At 39.2% G+C, this 24281-nt stretch overlaps 1 protein-coding gene across 1 annotated transcript in view; it reads right to left on the bottom strand.

Moving 5' to 3' along the window:
- The window catches only part of SEZ6 (seizure related 6 homolog), a 930588-nt gene extending 906892 nt beyond the window's left edge, over positions 1–23696 (bottom strand). The window contains exon 1 of the mRNA XM_082244641.1: positions 23024–23696. Within this exon, the coding sequence (XP_082100767.1) occupies positions 23024–23075 (52 nt within the window). The 5' untranslated portion in view covers positions 23076–23696. The remainder of the gene's footprint in view (positions 1–23023) is intronic.
- Positions 23697–24281: the final 585 nt, after the last annotated feature.

Raw genomic sequence — 24281 nt, 5'->3', positions numbered from 1 at the left:
CAACTGACTCATCACAAAATAATAGATGAGCTAATTACAGATTCATTGCTATGATATATAATGCAGGTCAGGTTTCATTTTATGCAGATAAGTAGGCTCTACTTTAAATTCAGCTGGAATACATCAAGGAATCAAAGTTATGGTATGGGATTTATGGCACAATACTTTAAACAAATATTAAAATCTCATTGGAATGTCAAAGGATTGTGTTCATTAGTTTTATTATTTCGGTTGCATAAAACATTCCTGTTTGTCGATATTCTGTATATCTGCATTGAAACTTAAATCTGAGTGATTTCATAATGTTTGCACAGCAGAATAGTACTTGTACAATACTAATAATTTGTGTTACATTGTTTTCATACGGATATACTGATTTGAGTGAGTGCAGGTAGGAGGTATTCCCAACTAACTTGGGTTATAAAGTACATGATATATAGAAAATAGAGTTGGGAGAGCAGCTCAATTTGAAGGCGTCCAGCAGAGGTTCGCCCCACCGAACGCCCTGGAATGCAATGCACGCTGCACAGTGTATTCTAAGCCCTGATTGGGCAAAGCTTTGCCTAATCAGGGTGCAGTGAATAGCTGGTTGTTATGGAGCGGGGTCGGGAGGCTGAACGCCACGTCCTTAACAACTGATGAGTCATCAGCTGTCAATGGGCTTCCCTGTTGACAGCTAAATAAAAAAAAAAAACATTGTCCTTCGGGACTGGTATGGATTTAAAAGGGGAACCCCTCATGCCAAAGTTTTAAAAAATAATACAGGCATGGGGTCCCTCCCAAAATCTATACCAGACCCTTATTCGAGCATGCAGCCCAACAGGTCAGAAAGTGGGGGAGGGGGGGCAGGGGGGTCTGCGGGCATGGGGCTTATCAGAATCTGGAAGCCCCCTTTAACAAGAGGGCCCCCAGATCCAAGGAAACCCCATGTGAGTGAGTATGGGGTACTTAGTACCCCTACCCATTCACCAAAAAAGTGCTAAATTAAATAAAAACAGGAGGCAGTTTTTGACAATTCCTTTATTAAAAAAAAAAAAAAAAAAGTGCCACCTAATGTAAATCCATTGTCAATCAAAACGCCACTGCAGACCCAAAAAAAGAAAAAAAAAAAAAAAATCTCCGTCAACTAAGGCAAACCGCCCAATGCCTGGCTTGCTGTTTGACAGTTCTTATATAGGTAAGGGTGCATTCTGGGTCAGTGATGTCACAAGGGGGAGGTGTCATCAGGTGATTTCGCCAGATGGCCCCGCCTTTTCCTATAAGAACTATCAAACAGCATCCAGGCATTCAGTAGTTTGTATTAGTTGACGACGGAGCATTTTTTTTTATTTTTTACTTTTTCGGGTCCAGGGGTGGCAGCGCCGACACGACTGATGATGGATTTACATCAGGGGACACTTTTTTATTAAAAACTGCCTCATGTTTTTATTTATTTTTGCACTTTTTTGGTGAATGGGTAGGGGTAGGTACTCATTCAGAAAGGGGGGCAGAGTCTGGGGGCTTCCAAATTTCAATAAGCCCCCTGCCTGCAGACCCTGACCAGTGGTTGTGGGGATGAGGCCCTTGTCTCCATCAGCACCCCCCACATGTTGAGGGCATGTGGCCTGTTATGGTTCAGGCCTGCCAGGCTGCATGCTTAGATAAGGGTCTGGTATGGATTTTGGGGAGGACTCCACGTCATTTATTTATTATTTTTTTTTTACTTTTTTCTATTGCCGGAAATGGTATTGTATTGCTGGCAATAATGTCAGTTTTGCTGTAGTAGGTTCTATCCATTGTACAGTTGCGCCACTTTACAGGCAGAATAAGGGGACCCCCCAGGCACTATATTTAAAATAATTTTTCATTTTCATTGTTGCACTTCAAGCACCATTAAAATCACTGCTCCTGTAAAAATTATCTTTTAAAAAAAAAATGTTTGCATTTATTCATGTCCCCCAGGGCAGTATCTGGACCCCCATACCCTTTTTATGCCAATAATCTGCATATAAGCCTTCAAAATGGGGACTTTTGAGTTTTCAAGTTTGGGTCCCATAGACTTTAATGGGGTTCGCTGTTCGGGTCAGAACCTTTTCTCTGTTTGTGAACTCTGGTGCGAACCGAACAGGGGGATGTTTGGCCCATCTCTAATAGTAAACGTACATTTGGATGTGTTCATTGTCCTGTAGGTTTAATTTGCATTTTTCCCACCAGTAAGCACTTATTTTTGTGATGTTATACTTCATATATCAGAAAAAATAAGTTTTTAAATTAAGTTTAAATCCCGGTAAGATCTTAATTTCATTGCATATGATGGAGAAATGTATTTTTCCTTTATTGTGGCTCACTAGTGTTTAAGAGTTCCTCCAAAACCTGGTTAAGGGGCCATAGACATATAAGGATGCTTTTACCTTAGATGACTTCATACTACAGGAATGTCATTACGAATTGATCAACTGACTAAGAAATGTGTGCTATCTTCCTTAAAAAGTAATACTCCTTTTTCCAAGAGTTATAAGTGGTAATTTCTTACCTATTAGTCCTGTAAATACTACAGCCAAAACTGGAATAAGGTAGTCCCAACAGAACTGCCACAAGCACGTGTCTATCCTGATCATCTACCAAGCCATGTTAACATGGACAGAGACTCATTGTAAGAGCATTTACAGTACATTCTACTTTCAGCTTCTTTATATTGTATATTCTTTTGATGTTATTACATTTGTTACTTCTGTCACTATATCTGTGCATACTGCATACCGACCAGACAGGGTCACTCACTTGGCACTGTTGTCATTTACAGAATGTCTTGTAGTTTTTGAATAAATTCAAGGCATTCTCTAATTGGACAAGGTGGGGATCATGCATCACCGCTTATTCTCTTCTCTTCTCTCCAGAGAATGTCTGATTTGACTTGGAAAATCACAGTTATCAATATCGTAGCAGCAACTATGACAGTGGAGGGATCTCCACAGAGGTCCCTCAGATATAGGATTTAAGGTGCATACATTGGCCCATTCCTGGAGTTATAAAGTGGAGCTAAACCCTAGTACTAAAATCTCATAAGTTTTAACTTGTTAATATAATTTAAAGTCATTTTCAATCTTTTAAATCTGAAGATTTCAGTAGAAGTATACCTGGTGATCCAACCGTGAAGGTTCTTGTTCAGGTACTTTCTGTTATAGGATGACAACGGTTTCCTAATTGTGCTCCTGCATTGTCACAAAACTTTCTTCAGCTATTTTATCCTTCCTGAGAGCTGATTAGGAAAGTCTTCGTTCTATAGTCACGTTATGAGTACCAATGTTCCTACAACATAAACACTGCTAAGCAGGGAAGAGCAATAAGACAGTCAACTGAGTAGGAAATTACAGTATATTTCTGGGGGAATAGTGCATGCCAAGTGTACAAAACACCCACATTAAGGAAATTAAGAGCCCATTCAGACTAGCGCGACTTGTCAGCCTGACAAGTCGCGGTAGGTCGCGGTCCATTGAGTAGTACAGGAGCCGTTCTAATAGGAGCGACACAAGTCGCTCCGACTTAGAAAAAGGGTCCTGTACTACTTTGGGGCGACCTGGGAGCGACTTGCATAGACTTCCATTATGTGAAGTCTCTGCAAGTTGCGCCAAAGTCGCGGTGCACGCAACTTCACAGGTCGCCCCCCCAAAGTCGGATTGCCTCAGTGTGAACCGGCTCTAAGGGGTTTTTTTGTTTTGTTTTTTTGAACATCATAACTAGTTTCAAAATGAACTGGGTAATTTTAGTAACAAAACATTTTAATATTACAGAGAATGTATCAAAAAGAGTGAAACTCTTTTGCTTGGCTTTGTAATGGCTGGTGTGAGGGCAGAGCGGGAAACTCCAGAAGGATAATTTTACCACTGGAGTTCCCAAAATGTATTAAAAACTAACTAGTGACCTAACTCACCATTCACCAAAATCTGAAATACTGTATATATTTTGAGCAAACTGACCATCTTACATTATACACGTTTGTTTGACTTAAGAATATATAAAAAGAATTGACAAAGGTTTTCATAATAAAACCTTTCATAATAAAACCCAAGGCCCGAGTTGAGGTGTCATCAAATGTCAGAGGCCAAAATCTAGTTCCTGTATAAGCTCCATGATATTCTGTCAGAGAAATTTACCCTCTTCCCTCCACCATGTGACATAATTTTTCTCTGTTTGGGATTGTTTGTTCAGGTCCTAGCATTTAATCTTGGGGTAAGGGGATACTATCACTTTACCCCCCATAACCAGAAGCACCAGTTATAATTTCCAAAAACTTCTACAGACCAATGGAGTGGTGGTAGAGTTCAGTGAAGGGGAATAATGGTTAGGGGAGAGAGTAACTGTGACCTGTCAAGGGACATCACAAACAAACAAAAAGATTTCCCAGCACACTTACCAGCCAGCCTGCAAAACAACCAAATTGGCCCTGTCTAACAATTCACATGTAAAAGATAGGGTTTTGTTTGCACACACTTGCAAATATATGTGTATGCCGCAGTGCCCACATAAAGGCTCCTCTGCATCCTGCAGTCCTAACTCTATAATCTCCTAAGTTGGAGCATATATAGCAGTGGGTAGATTTAGGACAGGTGTGCCTGAAGGAAACACCCCTTCCTAAAGACACAGGGACACACATGAGGCCCAATACGAGCACAATGGCATGTAGAGAAATTGGATGGCTGCACACCCACAAATAATGCAATTCGACTTTATTCAAAAATCATTAAAAGCAACAAGATGAGCATACAGGCAGGGGAAGGGACAGGTTGACGCGTTTCACACGATGAACATGCTTTGTCAAAACCACAAGAACACAATGACAGCTGAAGGCATCCAGTGCATCCATGTGATGAATGGGCAAAGTTTCAGATTCTCCTAATGAGTTATCTAAAATAATCTGGTAAAGTAACAGTAACAAGATTCATAAACATGCATGCCCCTTAGGGGCATCATTTAAGATACTAAACATCTGGAGTAAGGACATAGGATAACATGGTTCACATTTGGCATGTAGTTGACCCTTGAACAGCTTCTTGAACATATAAAGATTGCCCACCCATGCTGAACATCCCTATCAGTAAAGTTTGGCCTTGAGAGTGGATGGCGAATTTTATTATAACAGCAAAAAAAATTTCATCTAATTGTACACATACATGGCCAACTTTAGAACATCGAGGATTCTGTTACATGTGACCAATGCACAACTGAAACATTGTCACTGCTTTTCACCACTAATTGCAGGCTAAGTGAAATGAATGAGACCCCTTGAAGCCCCACCGTGATCCACCTGTGACAGATTAAATGATTTCCTTCTACTACTGCTAGCTGCAAAGCTCAAAATCAGATGCAAGACAGCAGCAGCAATTTTCAGTCTTGCAGTAACCAAACTGAGAATTCCTCCCTCTGTTCCTATCTTACTTCTACAATGCTCATCCAATTATTTACCTATTTCCTAAGAATACCCCATGGGATGGAAGATATACCTCTTTGTTTAAGAGACTGCTACTAAAAACAAACATCCTTCAGCACACAAATGAAACCCTTATCGGGATCGTACTGTAGACATGCTGGATATACTGCAGTTCAGTATTGAACATGTCTGAAGGTTTTACATTCTCAGACCTTCAGCTATTTATGTCAAAAGCTTTCATTTCACATCATGGCTCCCTCTGCTGGCTGAGCACTACATCACACAGAGACACACAGACTATCTGCTGGTTCTGAGGATAATCCATTTCATCAGGAACCAAATTTTGCCAGCTCTGACAATTCTTTTCAGTGTCAAAAAGCCACTGTGGCATAAAGCTTTAAAATCAGCTTTCATAACTGAGTGATTAGAGGGTTTTGCTCTATGGATGCTGAACAGCTCTTGCAGGCAGCGAGCCAGCAGGTTTTTCTTATAATGTGGCTGCTCTTTTCTATCCTTATTAGTTCACCCTGTCACCATGCTCATTAGGAAGCCTAGAGTCCATCCATCAAAGCATGCTGCAATGGGCAATATGTAAGAAAACAGAGAAAGAGTTTAGGCAAAGCAGTCTGCTGGCGGGAATATTCCTTATGTTATGCAGCACCTGGGAACGCAACATTTTCACTTCCAGATGATTCTCTCTACTGCTGGAATATCACAGGTCAGTTTTTATCAGCACCTTCAACACATTTCTAGGAAGTGAGTGTTAACACCTGTGTGAAGAGCTGCAAGAAACTTTTGTAGTCTTAAAGAACAACTATCACTGTATCTGTACACAAGTACGTTCATAAAAATGAATTGTGTTACAGCAACAATTTAACTAAAATACCTCATTTATAACCAAATGTAGTAATGCACAGTCAATGTTTGACTTGCATGAAGCACCTTAAAACTTTAGTACTGTGTCTATCCCAAGCAATTAGTAGTGTTCACAGTTCTTCTGTACTGTCCTCTATATTATACTGTATTTAGAAGATGTGGGTGGGTGATGTTTTATCCAAAAGTCAGTTTGATGTTGCAATGTGGAGTGAAGTCCATAATATAAAGCGCAGTAATTCTGGTCAGGTGGCTCTCATGAAAACTCCTCTATGGCGCATTTCAGGTGAAATCCAAAGGGGCAAAAGAAGTGCCACGCAGATATTTGGTAGTCCAAGTATGTTTATTTAACAATAAAAATGTGGCAAAGCATGCCAAATGTTTTGGGAGTTTGGAAAGTCCCCCTTCGTCAGGGCTCAAAAGTAAAAGCGATCCTCACACATGAGCAATAAGGGATTTGCCCACTTAAAGCGGAGTTCCGGCCTCAAATACCTTTTTTAACTAAAAATACCCCTATAATACTAATCCATTGCCCTTTAGAGAACCGCTATTCTCATATTTATAAGGTGTACAGTATTGGATTTTAGTCAAAATCATACTTTTAAAAACGCTGTCTGGGCGCGGCCATCTTAGATGTGGGCATCTAAAGCGGCAGTGCAATCTGCTGTGTCCTTCTTCCTGATTCCAAGGAGTGTTCTGGGAGTTCTTCCTGATTCCAGGGAGTGTTCTGGGAGTTCTTCCTGATGCCAGCCTCCTGGGAGTGATGACAAACAGCTCCCAGGATGCAATGCAAAGGCGGAAGTGATGTCGGTGGCCGTAGCCACAGAGGGGGGAGAAGGAGGAAGTACAATCAAAAATGCCCTGAAAATAAGGTAAGGGACCCCCGAAAAAAATTGAAAATGCCCAATTGTTGATCAGCATAACGAGCACTCCAGGATTTACTAAAGTTGCAAAATAGGCCAGGAACTCCACTTTAACTTCTCTCCCGGCTGGGCTCCCGGTCACCACACACTTTCGTATGGATATATTCCTCACTATTCAGTAACACTAAATACTTATCAAGATAATTCTTACTACCTAAGATTGGCTTGAAACCTTGACTCAAGATACATATGCCCAATTAACTGCCCTATTGGCTGTGGAAACTGACAACAACTGGTCGTAACTGTGGAGTATCTACCTTTGTATGGTTTTTGTTTTAAATATATGATAGAGCATGGATGTAGTTTTTCTTCCTAATGAAGCAGGCGGCGTCTTGTGAAACGTGTTGAAGTCACAGCAAGCAACCCATCACCCAACTACAGCCGGGATGATGAAGAAACAACCAAACAGCATCATATGTTGTTCTATATATGTGTATATCGATATCAATGTACGAGTCTTTCCAGTGGTTACATGTTTTTTAACCTTTGTACAATAATCATTGATATATATTACCCATTTTTTAACGGTACCGTTAAAGTCCTCAATCTAGTTCCTAGGGTTTTTTTCTGTGTATATTCTTTCATAGGATGTGATACCTGACACATAGTGTCCTACATGTAGAAGGTCCCTCTGGGTATTCCTTCCTCCCATCTATCTTTTTTTAAAAAGGGCTCAAAAGTACTGGAGGGGGTAAAAGCTGGGTTAGGTGGTTGGTGTTCAATGTTTAATATGTGAAGATTTTAAAATACATCAGGCTTTAGCAGATTGTTACAGCCTGTTACTTTTCAGGGTCCTGATGTAGAGGGATTTTCCAAACCCCTAAATAGCATTGGTCTTTTTGAATCAAAGGTTCCTGAACACTGAACAACAAAAATGTTGGTTCCGTTCTTCCGCACTCCTACAGCTTTTTTCTAGTGAAATAACCAAACGCAACGAGGGTGTTGAATTCTGCCGGGGGAGAGAGGGGGGGAGAGAGGAAGGAGTACAGTAAGATTCAGGCCTACAGAGAAAGGAGGGGATGCTTAGACTATGCGGATCTGTGCAAAAAAAACCTCAAATTTTGGTGTTCCACTATTTATGTTCCCCTAAGTATCTGAAGAGGCAAAATATCAATTTTTTTCTCTTATACCCTGTATATAGTTTCATGAATGATAGGTATAACTGCACAATGCCTAGGTGGTGGTAACATTTCAGAGGTGATTACGCTCTAACCTTTCATATCTAGATTTAAAAGAGGACTCCAAGTAAAACACATATTTCAGAAATACATAACATGTGGAACAAATAAATAATCATGAACATTTGAGCCATTGGCAGGAAATCAAGCTTGTGTTTAATAACATTTTACATTTTGGGGTCCTGCATATTAACCAGCTATAACATGAACAATCCCTCCTCCCAGAGTTATAGGAGACCATCTGTGGGCCAGAGGATAGTCCATTGGGCCATGCTTTGTGGAGGGCCCTGCTATCTGAACAGGTTCTGTCCTTATTTTGTACAATGTGTTGTATGTCACTTCTTCCCATTAAAGTAGAACTTCACTCTCTCAATCAACATAGACTATTCTTATTCCTTATGCTGCTAGTATTAGTAAATAGATAGGAAAGTATATACAATTTACTTCATACATCTCAGGAGGTCATACATCTTCAGGAGGAAAGAAGGGATTTTCACACCCTCATGTCTGCATGTCTGAGCTAAGGGAAGATGGATTACTGCAGGTAAATGTTACATGAATCATCTGCCCTTACTCAAGATGGCCATGGCCAGGACTGTTAGGAGGTGTTTTTCAAAGTGATTTCTCAGCAAACAAAAGCATGGAGACATGGATGGATGAGGGAGTTTGCTTTAAATAATATAAATTAATTAAGTAGCATTTTTGGTATGTGGTGCTTAGATGCATTGCTGTAAGTTCAGTACACACATATATTGTTGTATTATTGGAGAATAAACCAGCACATTTACTTCCACTAGATCAGAGATCCTCAAACTACGGCCCTCCAGCTGTTGCGGAACTACACATCCCAAGAGGCATTGTAAAACTCTGACATTTACAGACATGACTAGGCATGATGGGAATTGTAGTTCCTGAACAGCTGGAGAGCCATAGTTTGATGACCCCTGCACTAGATAAAGATGTCTGAAAGTCTGTTCTTCCTCAAAGGGACAGATAGTGTCCTTGACACAGGCAGGTCAAGTTCCTCCACCCCAAACTCGTTCATCCATGTCTTTATGGACCTTGATTTGTGTATTATTTGTATTAGTCCACATCATTTGGTGGAGGGGGGAGGTTATTGTGTTGAGTTGTTTTTTAGGAGTTGGGCTTGGCCTCTTAGTTCCAGTGATGAGAACTCGTAAGGTGTCAGCCTACCAAGACATTATGGACAGATTCATGTTCCCAACTTTGTTGGAACAGTTTGGGGATGGCCCCTTCCTGTTCCAACATGACTGCGCACCAGTGCACAGAGCAAGGTCCATAAAGACATCGATGAGCAAGTTTGAGGTGAAGGAACTTAAATGGCCTGCACAGAGTCCTGACCTCAACCCAATAGAACACCCTTAGGATGAATTAGAGCAGAGACTGCGAGCCAGGCCTTTTCGTCCAACATCAGTGCCGGACCTCACAAATGCGCTTCTGAAAGAATGGTAAAACAATCCCATAGCATAGACACACTCCTAAACCTTGTGGACAGCCTTCCCAGAAGAGTTGAAGTTGTTATAGCTGCAAAGGGTGGGCCAACTCAATATTGAACCCTGCGGACTAAGACTGGGATGCCACTACCCCTTTGCGGTGGCTCCCGCCACCCTTTATGGGGTCTGGCATTCCAGGAGTCGTAGCGGGGCTGTCACGGTGGTCACATGATCAGAAAACTTTCCAATCATGAGAATCGATCAGAAACTTTTCTTGAACTGCCGGTCACTGTGTGGGAGCACGCAGGGACTAATGCACACAAATATGCGCCAAGGCCTGGCCACCGAGAGGTCGCACATTTGTGTGCGGTCGGCATCTAGGGGTTAAAGTTCATGTGCGTGTAAAGGCAGGTGTCCTAATACTTTTGACAATATAGTGTATGTGTAGCTGCTTGTGTAGGCATTGCTTGTATTAGCATTCATGAACCCCTTGAAAAGTCAGATAGGTAGCACCACAACGTAGGGGCATGCACATATGCCAAATAACAGTGATGCATATTGGGGAGCTCAAAGTGGTTCTTAGCAGAGGAGCCCTCTAAAATCTATATCCACCTCTGTCCCACTTTTTAATAAATGGATTACTGCACAATCTGAATTAGTATTAAATATATTCATCAGGCTGTAGAAATGTCAGTTATGTTTTTTCCATTAACTATAATTTTTTCCTATTTTCAGTTTATTAAGCCTATGATGATTTTTTATTCAGTTCCAGGTCCGTTAGGTCTGCAGTCAGGCCCTGGAGAATTCTGAGCAGTAAGTACAAGCTGTGCTGATACACCAGTCTTTAGTAACTGTCTCAGTCATTTTAGCTATGAGTGCCTCGGGGTAGCATTTCAATACAGCTTCAGGTGTCTGAAGTATTTTAAGCAGGAGGTAAAGCTAAATAAATGCAGTTAAATTAGAACATGTGCGCTAGACAGCTTGACCCATTTAAATTCTGACCATCTGCACAAACGATCTACACAACACACAAAATGTATAGAAAGAGCTTTTTTTTTTTTTTTTTTTATTAAGTTATGTCATTAATGAATGAATAAAAACAGAAGTTGTTCCATCATGCATTAACTCTCTGGCCTCATTTGTGAAAAAAGAAAGAAAAGTGGATTGTATATAGCTTACGTTGATGCTTTTTTAGACATCTTCAGACAGTTTTGAAAAAAAAAAAAAAAAAGGCCTCCTCTGCTTTGGGACACTTTAGGGGAGATTTGCTAAACCCGCTCCAGCTGTGCATAATAACCCATCAGCTACTTATCAGCTTGTTCAATTAACCTTTGACAATTATCCCCCGTTCACACCGGTGTGGCTTTGAAATGATGCTACTTCTGTACGATTTCAAAGCCACACATGAGAGTGATTTGCATTGCCAATTTCCTTGCGGCTTGCAACCTCATTTAACAGAAGTCTATGCAAGTCGCAATGAAATTGGTAAAAAGTAGTGCAGGAACCTTTTTCAAAATCTCTGCGAATTGAGTTGCGGCAATATGAACTGTTCCATTGTCGGCAATGGGGTGCGACTTGTCATACAACTTGGAACTGTCAAATCGCATGACAAGTTGCCCCGGTCTGGATGGGGGCTTAAATGGTTACTATGCACAGCTGCACCAGATTCTGTGTGCACCGGTTTTAGTAAATCTCTCCCATTTAAAGCCATGCATACCACGCATGCTTGTGTTTTGCGCATAACGAAGGATGGATATGACCATGCTTCATAAGCAAAATAACTCTTAAAATAACCCTGTCAATAGAAGTTCAAAAGAAAACGAAAGCCTTCCTATTAAAGGAAATGCTAAAAATCATCGGGGCTGCTGATCTTCAGCCTCCAGCCACTGGTGTGTAGAGTACAAGCTGTCTCCACTGAGCACTGTGGTTCCTCAGACTAGATTGTATGTCCTATAGTGATTTAGAAAATGGCAGAAGAAACCACAGCATGCAGGGGAAGGGTGTATTTATTATTCTTGGAAGTGTTGCATAAGGAGATCCACGCCATGGGCCACCAGAAAGGTAAGTATACAGCATTTCTTTCTACAGGGTGGATTTCGTTTCACTTTGATCCTGTAGTGACAGTTTGGGGTGAGTAGGGAAAGGCCATCCTCCTCATGGGTTTTGACTGCAATGTGTCTGGGGAGATTTCCAAAGTGAGGCTCTGTTCACATCTAGTGACGCATGTTTTTTTTTTTTTGCATGATTTTCGCAGAGTTTTTGGAGCTACACCATTCAATTGAATGGGCTGCCCACCACTCCAAAAACTCACCAAGGTAGCTCTTGTTCCCTTTTGGGAGCTCAAACGTGGTTTGATGCATTTCTTGAATGTCTTGTCACCCATTTTTAGTCTATCACTACAGTAAATGTAATACATGTGATATTTTTTATTGCTTGGTAGCACAGAATTGATTTCTCTTTGACTATTGTATTATTTACCACACAACAAAATTACTCACACATATGAGGATCGGGGAACGGGTGCTAATTGCATGGGTTCCCCGACCCGCAGGCAGAACGCGTTACTCTTTAGCAGATGTGCAGGAGTGTCTTCAATACTTTTTGGCACCCCCACACATTAGAAAACATGGCATGTCTTTGAGTGTGTGAACGAGTTTTGAAAAAATAGTTAGGGACTTTTCTCCGGGGGTAAAGCAGGCTTTCAAATAAATGGGCTGTGGTGCCCATGAAAATGTGGCACACAGGACCCGCAGAGATGTGAACCTACTCTAGGTTCATGCCAGTGGCGTAACTAGAAACTTCAGGGCCCTGATGCAAGAAAACAAGGGCCCCCCTGACTCCTGGACGGGACCCTCACCTCCCAGCCCGCTGGTGGAACACCAGGGCCAGTCACAAGTGTGACGTTTGTGTGGTAGTTCTGCCACTGGTGTTGGTAGTTTCTTATTTTTATTTTATTTTCTACCAATTGTTTTATTCTTTTTTTTTTTTTTTACAATTATTTTTTAAAAATATTTTTTTTACAATTTTTTAAGTTGCCCTGTTGGGGGGCTTTGGTGAAATATCAGAAGTCTATACAAACCTCTGATATTCCACCTTTGAGACAGAGAAAAGAGATGAAGGACACCCCAGTCTAAGGCTTGGTTCACATTACTCTGAGTCATGGGATGCGCGCAAAGTTGCACGTGTTCCTGGCATGCAGACAAACAGGCAGGAGTGTCATTCATTCTTAATGGTACCCCTATGCATTGGCTAAAATGGTGCATTTTTGGTGCAGTGCAATAAAAAAGATAGGGGAATTTTTTTCCCTGTGTTTCTGTGGGGCAGCCCACTGAAATGAATTTGCTGCCCTATACGCAGCACACAGCTGCACAGATGTGAAGCTTTAGCTGTGAATTTACCACCCCCAAACTGTTCCTCCTGTAGCTGCACAGGAAGCAGCTGGGGGTGTACACATGCTGTGGCTGCAGCTGGAATGGGGCTCAACTACAACCTGTGTGCATTGCATGCAGTTGCAGCATAGTGATGATGCATTTATGGGGTTAAACAGGCTGTGAGGAGGCAACATATTGCCTCTCTACCGCCTGTCAAGTACAACCAGCCTGCCCAAAGATGGATCGAAGCACGTCCTGTACCTCCTGAACTGGCCAAATTTTGATAAGTCTATGCCTGGCTTAGGAGCTACAGAAGAGAAGAAGATGGGAATGTTTGATAACTTAGGTTTTACAATGTAAAGAGCTGATTCAAAAGGAATTTTTCCTTCAATAAACCCAGAGTTTCACTATAAAAGGTAACTGTACCTTTAGTATGGTTATCCTTGAAATGAAATCCCCCCAGTAATGTCTCTAAGTCATATGTTTATCTGTCCTCCCTTCTCAGAGATCATTGCAGTGTGGTCTCCTGAACAACCACCACACCAGAAGTCTCCCAGACGGGCTCTGCTTCTTCAGTGCATGTACATAAGGTTCTCTAATCATTCTACTATTATGTGTTTAAATGGTCAGCAGCTTCTCTATAGAGATAAATGGCCCTTTTTCTGCACCTGCAAAGCCGGCCTGGGGGACTTTTGGAGCAACAGCTGTGTGGCTCCCAGCAGACCATAAGAAAGATCTCATAAGAGTAAGTGCTGGTAAATATAAGTATAAGGCTTTCTGGGAGGAGAGAGGGGTCATTTAAAGACAATCTGTACTAATGGTGTAGGTGTCCTTTAGGCTTGCCAATGTAGAAGATCCTGACCAGTCCATATAGGTGAATCAGGATAGCATGGCAATGTTAAAGAAACAGTAGAGACTCAGGATAAGTTCACACTTCTGCGATTCAATTTTGATCCAACTTTTAGTGCAATTATGTAGTGCTACTTGGATGCAACTTCTATGCAACATAGATAAGGTTTGTATATTCCAGTGGGGCCAAAACTGCACTGGAATCACACCAAAGTAGTACAGGAACCTTTTCCAAAATCACTCCGTACTGAATCACATTGGTGTGAAAGGACACTATTAAAAACAAAGTGATTTCTCTTTTCATGCAATTTGAATCTGAAAACGTACTCATGTGAACCAGGCCTTAAGGCCCATACACACGATCAGAAAAGTGTACAAAAATACCGCTTTCTAAGAGATCCTACGATAATCTGACAGCTTTTGTCCAAACACAACTAATTTTTTTCATATAATACTAGATTGTACGATTTTCATTTAATCAGCACAGTTTTCATCCAAAAATACAATTCAAATACAATACAACACATTACATCACTTCTGAGTTTTTATTTTGTCGAACGAGAATTTTCGATTTGAAGACTAGCATGCAAAAAAAAAAAAAATAATAATTTCTCCAATAATCTCATCATGTGTACCAGGCTTTAAAGTATTTTTAAACCTCTGACATGAAATATGAACAAAGGATATCCATCTATAGTGTATACCTATAAACAGAAAAAATGGCGCCTCCTATGTGTATCATACGTGCATAACGGGAGTATAGAGCACATTCAAGCACGGGGTGTAGAAGATACCCAATTATCTATATAGAAGACATACTGTATATATATTTTTTTCAAATATACATGTGTATATATATTTTTTATTTTTCTATTCTTTATGTATTGCTTTTCACATTAATCACGTGGATTCACTACAACAATATTTTATTAGATTTGTTAAACACAAACTAAATAATTTTGTATATGCACTATAATAACTAACATTATCAAACCAAGCAGCGCCCTTAAATTTAAACGTATAGTGTATACTTGTCTTAATCCAGAGCACTAAATGTCATTTCTCTCTGCTGCTTTCTTCTTCTGTTATCAGCAAAAGCCACTGCTGATTCTGGTTTTCCTGACACCAAGAGGTAAAAAGGTGACAGAGGATAGATCCCTTTTCCACCAATCAGCTCTCATGAAGCTCTGCAGAATGTAACCTCACCCCAGGGCCATCTTACCGAATGGGAATGCTTGGCAGTTGCCTGGGGGCCCAACCTGCCCAGCGACCCAGCCCCAGCCAAGCATTAGTTCCGACTCCTGTGTGCATCCCACCGCCAAACTTAGCAGGTTGCAAGTGCCTGTCAGCCCTGCGTTGCTGTCAAGCCACTTGGGCCGTGGAGGGGGAGCCCACAACTGCAGGAATGCCTTTCTGCCTCCACTGGAACAGGCACACACAGGACAGTCGAGTCTGACTCCCGTCCATGTGTGTGTTCACCAGACCCAGCCACTGAACTTGGAAGTTGTCATTAGCCTGGCACTGCTGTACCAATAAATATTGCCTTATCGATAATTTGCATTTTTATTCTCATGGGTGATTGTGTAGGTGGGGCCCCAGTGCACTGCATTGCATGGGGGCCTATAATGCTCTTAAGATGGCACTGCCTCACCCCTTTGCCCTCAAAAAGCTGTATATATTCCGCATTTTAAACAGATGTAGAAGAGAAAGGGCTGCAGATAAACCGGTCCAACCTATGTAGGATTATTCGTTTTATCTCTATGTATCCCCTGAGGTCAGTTACTTCACTAGATATAAGTAAGGGTTTACAACCACTTACATGTAAACTCAGAGGAAAATTACAAATTTTTCTGTTATTTTGTGAAAATTACTGGACTCTAGGTGTGTATCTACTTTTTCTGCTGATGAGTGGTCTCTGTGGATAGTTTTATATGTGCCATTAGACTGGTCACCCAGTGGCACAAGCATTGGCAGTTAAATCCTAAGGTTGGGATCTAAAGTACCAGCATGACCCTCCACTCAGCCAACAATATACAAACACAGATGTGGCTGGATCTTCAAAGCACGAGGAAAGGATGGGGAAAGATACAGGGAAAACAGTTGAAAAAAAAAAAAAACAACAACCTATTGCATAGTGTGACTTTTAGAGGATATTTGTAGCCTATCGGAGTTTAGCTTTCAGCCCCAGTTCACATCGGCAGGATTTGACATGCGATTTAACAGGTGATTCACATGTCAAATCGCAGCCTATTGCCGTCAATGGCACCGTCCCAACTTTGCGTCACCGCACCGTTTTTTAAAAGTAGTTCCTGCACTACTTTTGGTGACTTCAGGGGCGACTTCAATAGACATCTGTGTATGAACCCGCACAGATGTTTTTCAAGTCGCCCCCCAAAGTCGGACTGAAATGCGGCTTTGAAATCACACAAGTTCACATGAAGTCGTATGATTTCAAACGTATAATGAGGGCTAAGTGTGCCTCTGATAAAATATTCTGTCTTTTTAAGCTTCTCTTTATTTTTAGACATGTTTGAAACACATTGTTTAGGGCAGAAAGAAATTATGTAGAAACTGCAATGGACTATAGAGCAGAAAGACACTCTTAAAAGTGGTCTGTGTCTGGACACTGCAGATAAAGCATGGATTTGGCTACAAATAATTTTTAATTTCATAGTAAAATTATTTAACCCACTGTCAAAATCAGGATATGCCTGTTATCTAATATATATATATATATATATATATATATATATATAGTATGTATATGTTATATATATTACATATATATGTAATTGTTGTAACTCTCAATACTTTTTTTTATTGAAACAGTCTGCCTGTAATCAACAGTTCAAGCTGCTGTGTTCTATTACCATAACTCACTTAGGCAGCATCTAGCAGTCTGTAATCTGCAGTGGCCTTCTTTCCGAGTGGATAAAGTCTGTCTACAGTAATCTTATGCAATCATCAATTTAGGACATTTGATAAATTTGTTTAAAGATTTATTATGATGGTTTACAATCTCGTGGTTGAGAATCTTCCATGTAGTTCAGCTGCAAAACAATTCCAAAGTCTTTAGAAAACTTTTACTGTAAAAGCTACCTAAAACCAAGAATATAATTACATCAATCACTCTGACACCATGTCGGTTCCTATTAAAAATGAGCTATCGTTGGACAACCTAAATGGATTGATAAGTGTTTCTCCATCACAATATTTACCAACCATAACTCAATTATGTTTTTATTGATTACTACAAGAAACACTGTGAACACAATAAAGGCCAATATCTACAACCAACTTCTACGTCAGTCTATTGCTATTTAACTGACATTTACTTATGGAAAACAATAATACATTTCTCTTATGTCTATTTTGCTTTCTTATCATATTGCTAGAGAGATGTAAAAACACCAAAATGCTAATTTAACAAAATGATGATAATATAACAACACACTGTAGTATGTGCCCCAAGATGGGCGCATTGTGCCAAATATCTAGATTTTGACAAACGCCTACACGTTTTTTTTGTAATCTGAGCCTGATCTTTATCTTTATTTTTTTCTTACAGCAGCTCACAACAGAATACCACATTTTTATATATATATATATATATATATATATATATATATATATATATATACACGCGTGTGTATATTTACTGTATATTATCATTTAAGGAAAGGATTTTGCAATTAAACTGCAAATCCACACATTGTTTTATATATATATATATAAAGATATGAATTATTTAAGGAGGGATGCTGTATAAATAAATGGTAAATCCACACAATAGATATATTTTTTGCTGCACTGCAAACATAGGTAAGTACGCTAAACAACAGTTTTAGGTGTCTTTGCCCTTCATCAGGTTTGCAGGACCTGTAGTTAGCAACATGAATGCACTTTACAGAACCATGCAGAGAAATAAAATACACACAGGCGGTCCCCCTCACCCTTCATCAGGTTTGCAGGACCTGTAGTTAGCAACATGAATGCACTGTACATAACCATACACCGAGATAATACACATACAGGCGGTCCCCGGGTTCTACTTACAAACAGAGGGAGACAACAGGAAGTGAGGAGAAATCTCTCCCTAGGAAGGGAAATTCACTCCTCTAAGAGTTCTCATGGGAAAAAGGTGTCTCCACTGAAGCTTTATCACCAATCCTTGTTTCCACAACAACCCAAAACTTTCAAAACCCAGTTTTCAAAGGGACAGAAAGTGAGGTGACATCTTCTGAACAGGGGCACAGACAGCAAAACAAATGGTACAGGGGTGTTAACCCTTCCCTATGCTATCCAAAAGACCTAAAAATTATTATTTTGGCTGAAGCTACACTCAAAAAATGTACCTATTCCGACTTACATACAAATTGGACTTAAGAACAAACCTACAGTCCCTATCTTGTTTGTAACCCGGGGACTGTCTGTACTTGTTTTACACTTCAAAATACATGCTATTCTTTGCAAGATTCCACACTTTTTACATCAAAAGAGTCAATGCGGAGAAATGAATTTAGGTTATGAAAGGTCTGTGAAGCGAAAGTTTTACCCACAAACATTAAACGCCATTTCTATCCAAAGTCAAAAGAATATAATTGGTTGCTATGTGTATAGATTTTATAGATTTTTTTAAATGTATTTATTACTCTACACCCTCTAAGACAGGGATCATTTCATTGTTACTTTCCTGTTGCTTCATATACATTTAAATAAAGATAGTTACAACATGCGTTAAGAAAACTTTAACATTTATTATTATAGGACACTTTTATGGTGCATAAAGAAAGATGAACCACAATGTGAAGCTGCATGCAGATTTTAAGGATAGCCTCCCAGAACACATAGTAACAGAAGCCCAGATTGCTGAATACCGTTTAATTACCACATATAACAAAACAATGATGGAGTTAAGGCTTAGACACCCATGCATGGCAGCAAGAATGTATCTGCATGGCCCAATTTTCAGCTAGGCCTTAGGAAGGGTCAAATATTTCTACTGTTTATTGTTAGTTTTACTTATGTGCTGCCTAAAAAAAAATTTGAAGTCTATACCTAAAGTGAGCTGAAAACAAATACATGGTGACCAACTCCTCACTTAGCAATACAAACACAACTTTATGTCAAAGAAACTTAAGACTATCAAAAGCTAAACAGAACAATGCAACACAACTTGGGTTTGCCACCAAAACACAATTGTGTAAATTGGGGTAGTGGGGGGTGCCCTGGATAAATTAATCTAAATAGACTAATCTGTACTATTGAAGACCGTAAATATTTATGTTAATATAATGGCAAACCTAGTTCAGAAATGTCTTAATAGTAATAGAATAAACAAACATGTAAATTAATCAAACTCATCGTGTTCTTATGAATTTGCATTTATCGGGAAGAAGGAATAAGCTTCAAAACTTTGAGGTATCTATGAACTAATCCTCAACAAGACATCTTTCCTTAAACCATCACATTAATTCCCAAGATCAATCACTGCACTGATTAATTCTAATAATTACGCCTGTAGCGATGCCATGTCTATTAGGAAAGGCACAGAGGACTCTATATCACTTTATAAATAAATCATAGAGACCTATTTTATGTTTTTGCAAGAAATGCAAAATAAATAACTAAAAGGCTGGCCATACATTATACAAATTTCTTACAATTTTCTTCAACTATGTAATACAAAGGCCTGCCTAAAAGAATACAATTGAAATTCTTGTTTAGTTTTGACGTCACATTATATGGTTTTTGGTAAATCTAACTGAAAATTGTACAAGAAAATGGAACATGCCTTAGGGGGAGATTTACAAAAACTGGTGTACACAGAATCTGGTGCAGCTGAGCATGGTAACCAATCAGCTTTCAAGTTTTATTGTCAAAGCTTATTTTGACAATTTGAAGTTAAAAGCTGATTGGTTCCTATGCACATCTGCGCCAGAATCTACGTGCAGCAGTTTTAGTAAATCCCCCTCTTAATGTGAATAACACATTATTCTTGTGCAGGTTACAGCTTAGGTTCACATTTGGTCTAAGCAAAAGTTAGCTTACAAACATCTCAAATGTCTTCAAAAATGTTACTATGTATGTCAAGTAAAGTCATTTTTATTTAAGTGGTTGACTTGAAAGAAGTTAGAAATGCTTGCTTGACATTAATAACCACAAAGAGATGACATCTACATATTATGCATTTCTAAACATAGAATTACACTCTGCACAATAAACCATGCCTTACTATATGCCATGCTTGTATATGCATTAACATTCTTTACATCCTTCTTTATGGCCTTAGGCATTTTAAGGTACAATAAACGGTGCTTCCACTGTCAATGGAAACTCTGCCAAGTGCTTTTAGCATTAGGACAGCCACAGCCAACCAGATTTATATATACACTTCCACAAGTGACTTTAAAATGTAATCATGTTTTGGGGAATTCTATTACACTGGCTTCCTGTTTATTGGTTTAACAAATATGCCCAGGCTTTCTCTCCGAAAATTGTTTTGCTCTGTGTTCATAATCAGCTTTCCAAGCTCAGCTGGCAGAAAGGCTAATAAATTACCAACAACTGATACTCTGACTGACAACTGTTTTCTTGGGTTATTACATTTTTAGAAGGACACTAATTTCATATTTGCTTTGAAGGATGTTTTTTTCAAATGAGTTGCAGTAGATGAAAAAAAAAAAAAAGAAGACGAAGCACATTTAACTTTAGAAAAACAAGAAAGAGACAGAATTCCTACCTATTAACATATTAAAACAGAAAATACATTTAATAGGCAGTTATTACCTAAGCAAACCGCATTTCCTAATCTGCCCTGGTATGGCTTCTCCCAAAGTTGACTTCTTGGCCAAGTCATATATTCACCTCAATGTTTAAAGAGAGGAGATGACAAGCATTGTTTGGTCAAGCTGGAGAAGGGATCCTGGCAATCACTAATCACGACTTGATAGCCTTAAAATCAAATCTCCAATTTGTATGTGAAGTTACATTCGTGTTTGCTAAGATGGGTCCTTAGAACTTAATTGACGTTGTGTTAACTTCTGAAAAAGTTTTTTTAAATATAGATTTTTATTTTTATAAAAAAATATAACAAGAAGAAGAGCCAAATTCCGATGCAGTCGGATATAACAGTGAGTATTGAGCAAATACAGGTCTATAAGTAGTAAACATTCATAGTTAACGTGAGAAAGGCAATACTTGTCCATCCACAGCAATCAGTTCAAGAGAATAATCTAGAGAAACAACTGGTTTAGACCTATAGGTTTGCTCGAACACCCCTTCAGGGATCAAACTCTGTGTCCCCAGCGTGGGGCCAGCGCACCCCGATAGTTTGTATCAGTTTATATAGTTCCACATTTACTGTACATTCCATGGAGTCCAAGGTTGCCACAGTTTATGCAAACTCTGTTTTTGTTTTTAAGTGCTAGTGTATATTCATGAGTGTAGTGTGTGTTGGTTAAGTCGATGAGTTAGCGGGGTTACCACCTGAGTTAGCGGGGGTATCACCTGAGTTAGCGGGCATACCACCTGAGTTAGCGGGGATACCACCTAAGTTAGCGGGGGTACCACCTGAGTTAGGGGGGGTACCACCTGAGTTAGGGGGGTACCACCTGAGTTAGCGGGGATACCACCTGAGTTAGGGGAGTACCACCTGAGTTAGCGGGGTTACTACCTGAGTTAGCGGGGGTACCACCTGAGTTAGCGGGGGTACCACCTGAGTTAGCGGGGGTACCACTTGCCTCCATTTAACTTCTGAAAAAGTTTTTGAAGTCACTTATTTATTGCAAATCACTTTTTGTTCAGATTTCATGCCATGATTATGTGGAACATACTTCCATGTATTCATTTTAATAAAACTAGAGTACTAGAATTTGTGAAAATTACACCCCCGGCCCGTATTCAATCACTGAAAGCATAATAGTATTATAATACAGCCTTATGAGGCATACACACTATACAATTGTCTTTAGATTTTTTCCTTTAGAATTACCAAAACCATAGAATATGGGGTCAAATCTAAACAATTTTAATTTGTATGCAATCAGGCAGGCCCTTGCACTACAGAGTTGAAGGTAAACCTAAAGGAAATCAAACAACAAAAGTTGTATAGTGTGTATCTAGCTTTAGCAACCAAGCAGCACTAAAGTTTTATCTAAAGTTAGTTAATAAAATAGAATGCTTGATCGGTTACTACGGGCAGATCAAACATTGTTTCCTCAATGAAAGTGTATAAATGTCCATCAATGTGTTATATGTTATATAGTATATGTCTTCCCCATACGTCGCATGAGGAAAGTTTTGCCTCAAAGTTTGAAAACTGAACTGTCAAGACATGCCTTTAATGATTTCCATCCTTCCTTTATATTTTCTCTATTAACCAGATGTTCTCTTGAGAAATCCCATAAAATAGATTAGAAAAACAGTATGTAATATTTCACAAATGAGGTAAATGATTTGCCAATAACTTAATTAATTGTTCACCAGAGTGGGAGCAGAGTTCATTGTTGAAGGGAATCACAGCATAAAAATTCTATTATTTCAAGGCAAATGATTAAATGGCATTTCATTTCCAACAAAATGAGATTACCAGAAAAGAAGTAATTATGAGATACCCCAGGCACTTTACTTTTAGAACAGACGTATCTGTGAAGGACATAGACATCTAGTGGAATCCAATTTTTCGGTTTAATCTTAGGGTGAACAACCGAAAGGCATTAGTCAAGGCTGTTTAGAGGGCCGGGGCAAAAATTAAGAGGCGAAGGCTAATAAACAAAAAAAAAAAAACTTGAGTCGACTTCATCAAACCGAACGAGGGGGAAGCGGAGACGGACGGACGGACGGTGCGTTATTTAAAGAAAAACAACCTGTAACGAAGTGACCTCTATTAAAACGGAAGAAGCGTGCTCTCCCCAAACAATAGCAAATTGACTGACATAAATCAGCTGCAAAATAAGAGGCTTCTTACCTTGACAATGGATATGCACCATAGCAGTGAACAGCAAGCACGCTGCATACATGTTCTTAGGATAATCTCCTTATTACTCCGATCAGTCCCTTTAAAAAAAAAAATCAGCCTCTTCTCTTTCTTCTACCTTCTCTGGCAGCGTGTGTGGGATTTTTTATTTTTTTTGCTCAATACTTTGGAAGCTGAAACACTGACTGCTCACGGTGTGGAAACGAGCTGCATTGGAAGGAAGGAGCACCCGGGTGTTGGAAGTGCTGGCTGAACAGGAGAGGGGAGGAAAAGAAAAAAAAAGCAATTACCCAAATAAAATGGAAGAGGAAGAAAGAGCGTGTTGTGGCTCCTTTGAGAGAGGCCGGCAGTTGTTTGTTGGTGTAATTGCAATCAGCTGTGTGGAGGAGAAGCTTTACATTTCACTGCGCGCTGGGAGACGATTGCTTGCTCGCCACTAGATTTCTCAGCACCTCCAGCACGCTTCAGCACCGCGGACAGCGCCTAGCGGCTACAACGGGAATTACTTTAACCAGCGAGGGGCTGGACGGCGAATGGGGAGGCAGCGGGATGGAGCGATCCCCGGCTGGGTAATCCCGACAATTAGAGAGAGGTACAGGTGTCACCCTCTGCTTGTACATACAGGACTATCAGTGACACCGAAGCTGCCTTTTATTACTGATGCACGGTCATATGTATGTATATATATATATATATATATATATATATATATATATATATATATATATATATATATATATATAAATATATACTATATATATGTAATATATATGTATTATAAATCTATCTATCTATCTATCTATCTATCTATCTATCTATCTATCTATCTATCTATCTATCTATCTATATGGATATATATATATATATATATATATATATATATATATATATATATATATACATACATATATATATATACATATGAGCATGCATAAAATATATACACTGTATATAATACATGCATATATATATCTATATATATCTATATATACACATATATATATATGTTTATTTATATATATACTATATATATATATAGATATATATATATTTATATATAGATATATATACATATAAATATATATATATATATATAGATATATATACATATTTATATATATATATATATATATATATATATATATATATACATATGACCGTGCATAAAATATATACACTGTATATAATACATATATATATATATATATATATATATATATATATATATATATATATATATATATACATC

This window comes from Pelophylax lessonae, assembly GCF_965119305.1.
Source record: "Pelophylax lessonae genome assembly, chromosome: 2".
NCBI classification, from domain to species: domain Eukaryota; kingdom Metazoa; phylum Chordata; class Amphibia; order Anura; family Ranidae; genus Pelophylax; species Pelophylax lessonae.
Note: the sequence above shows the minus strand (reverse complement) of the source record. Positions and strands in the feature narration are given on the sequence as shown.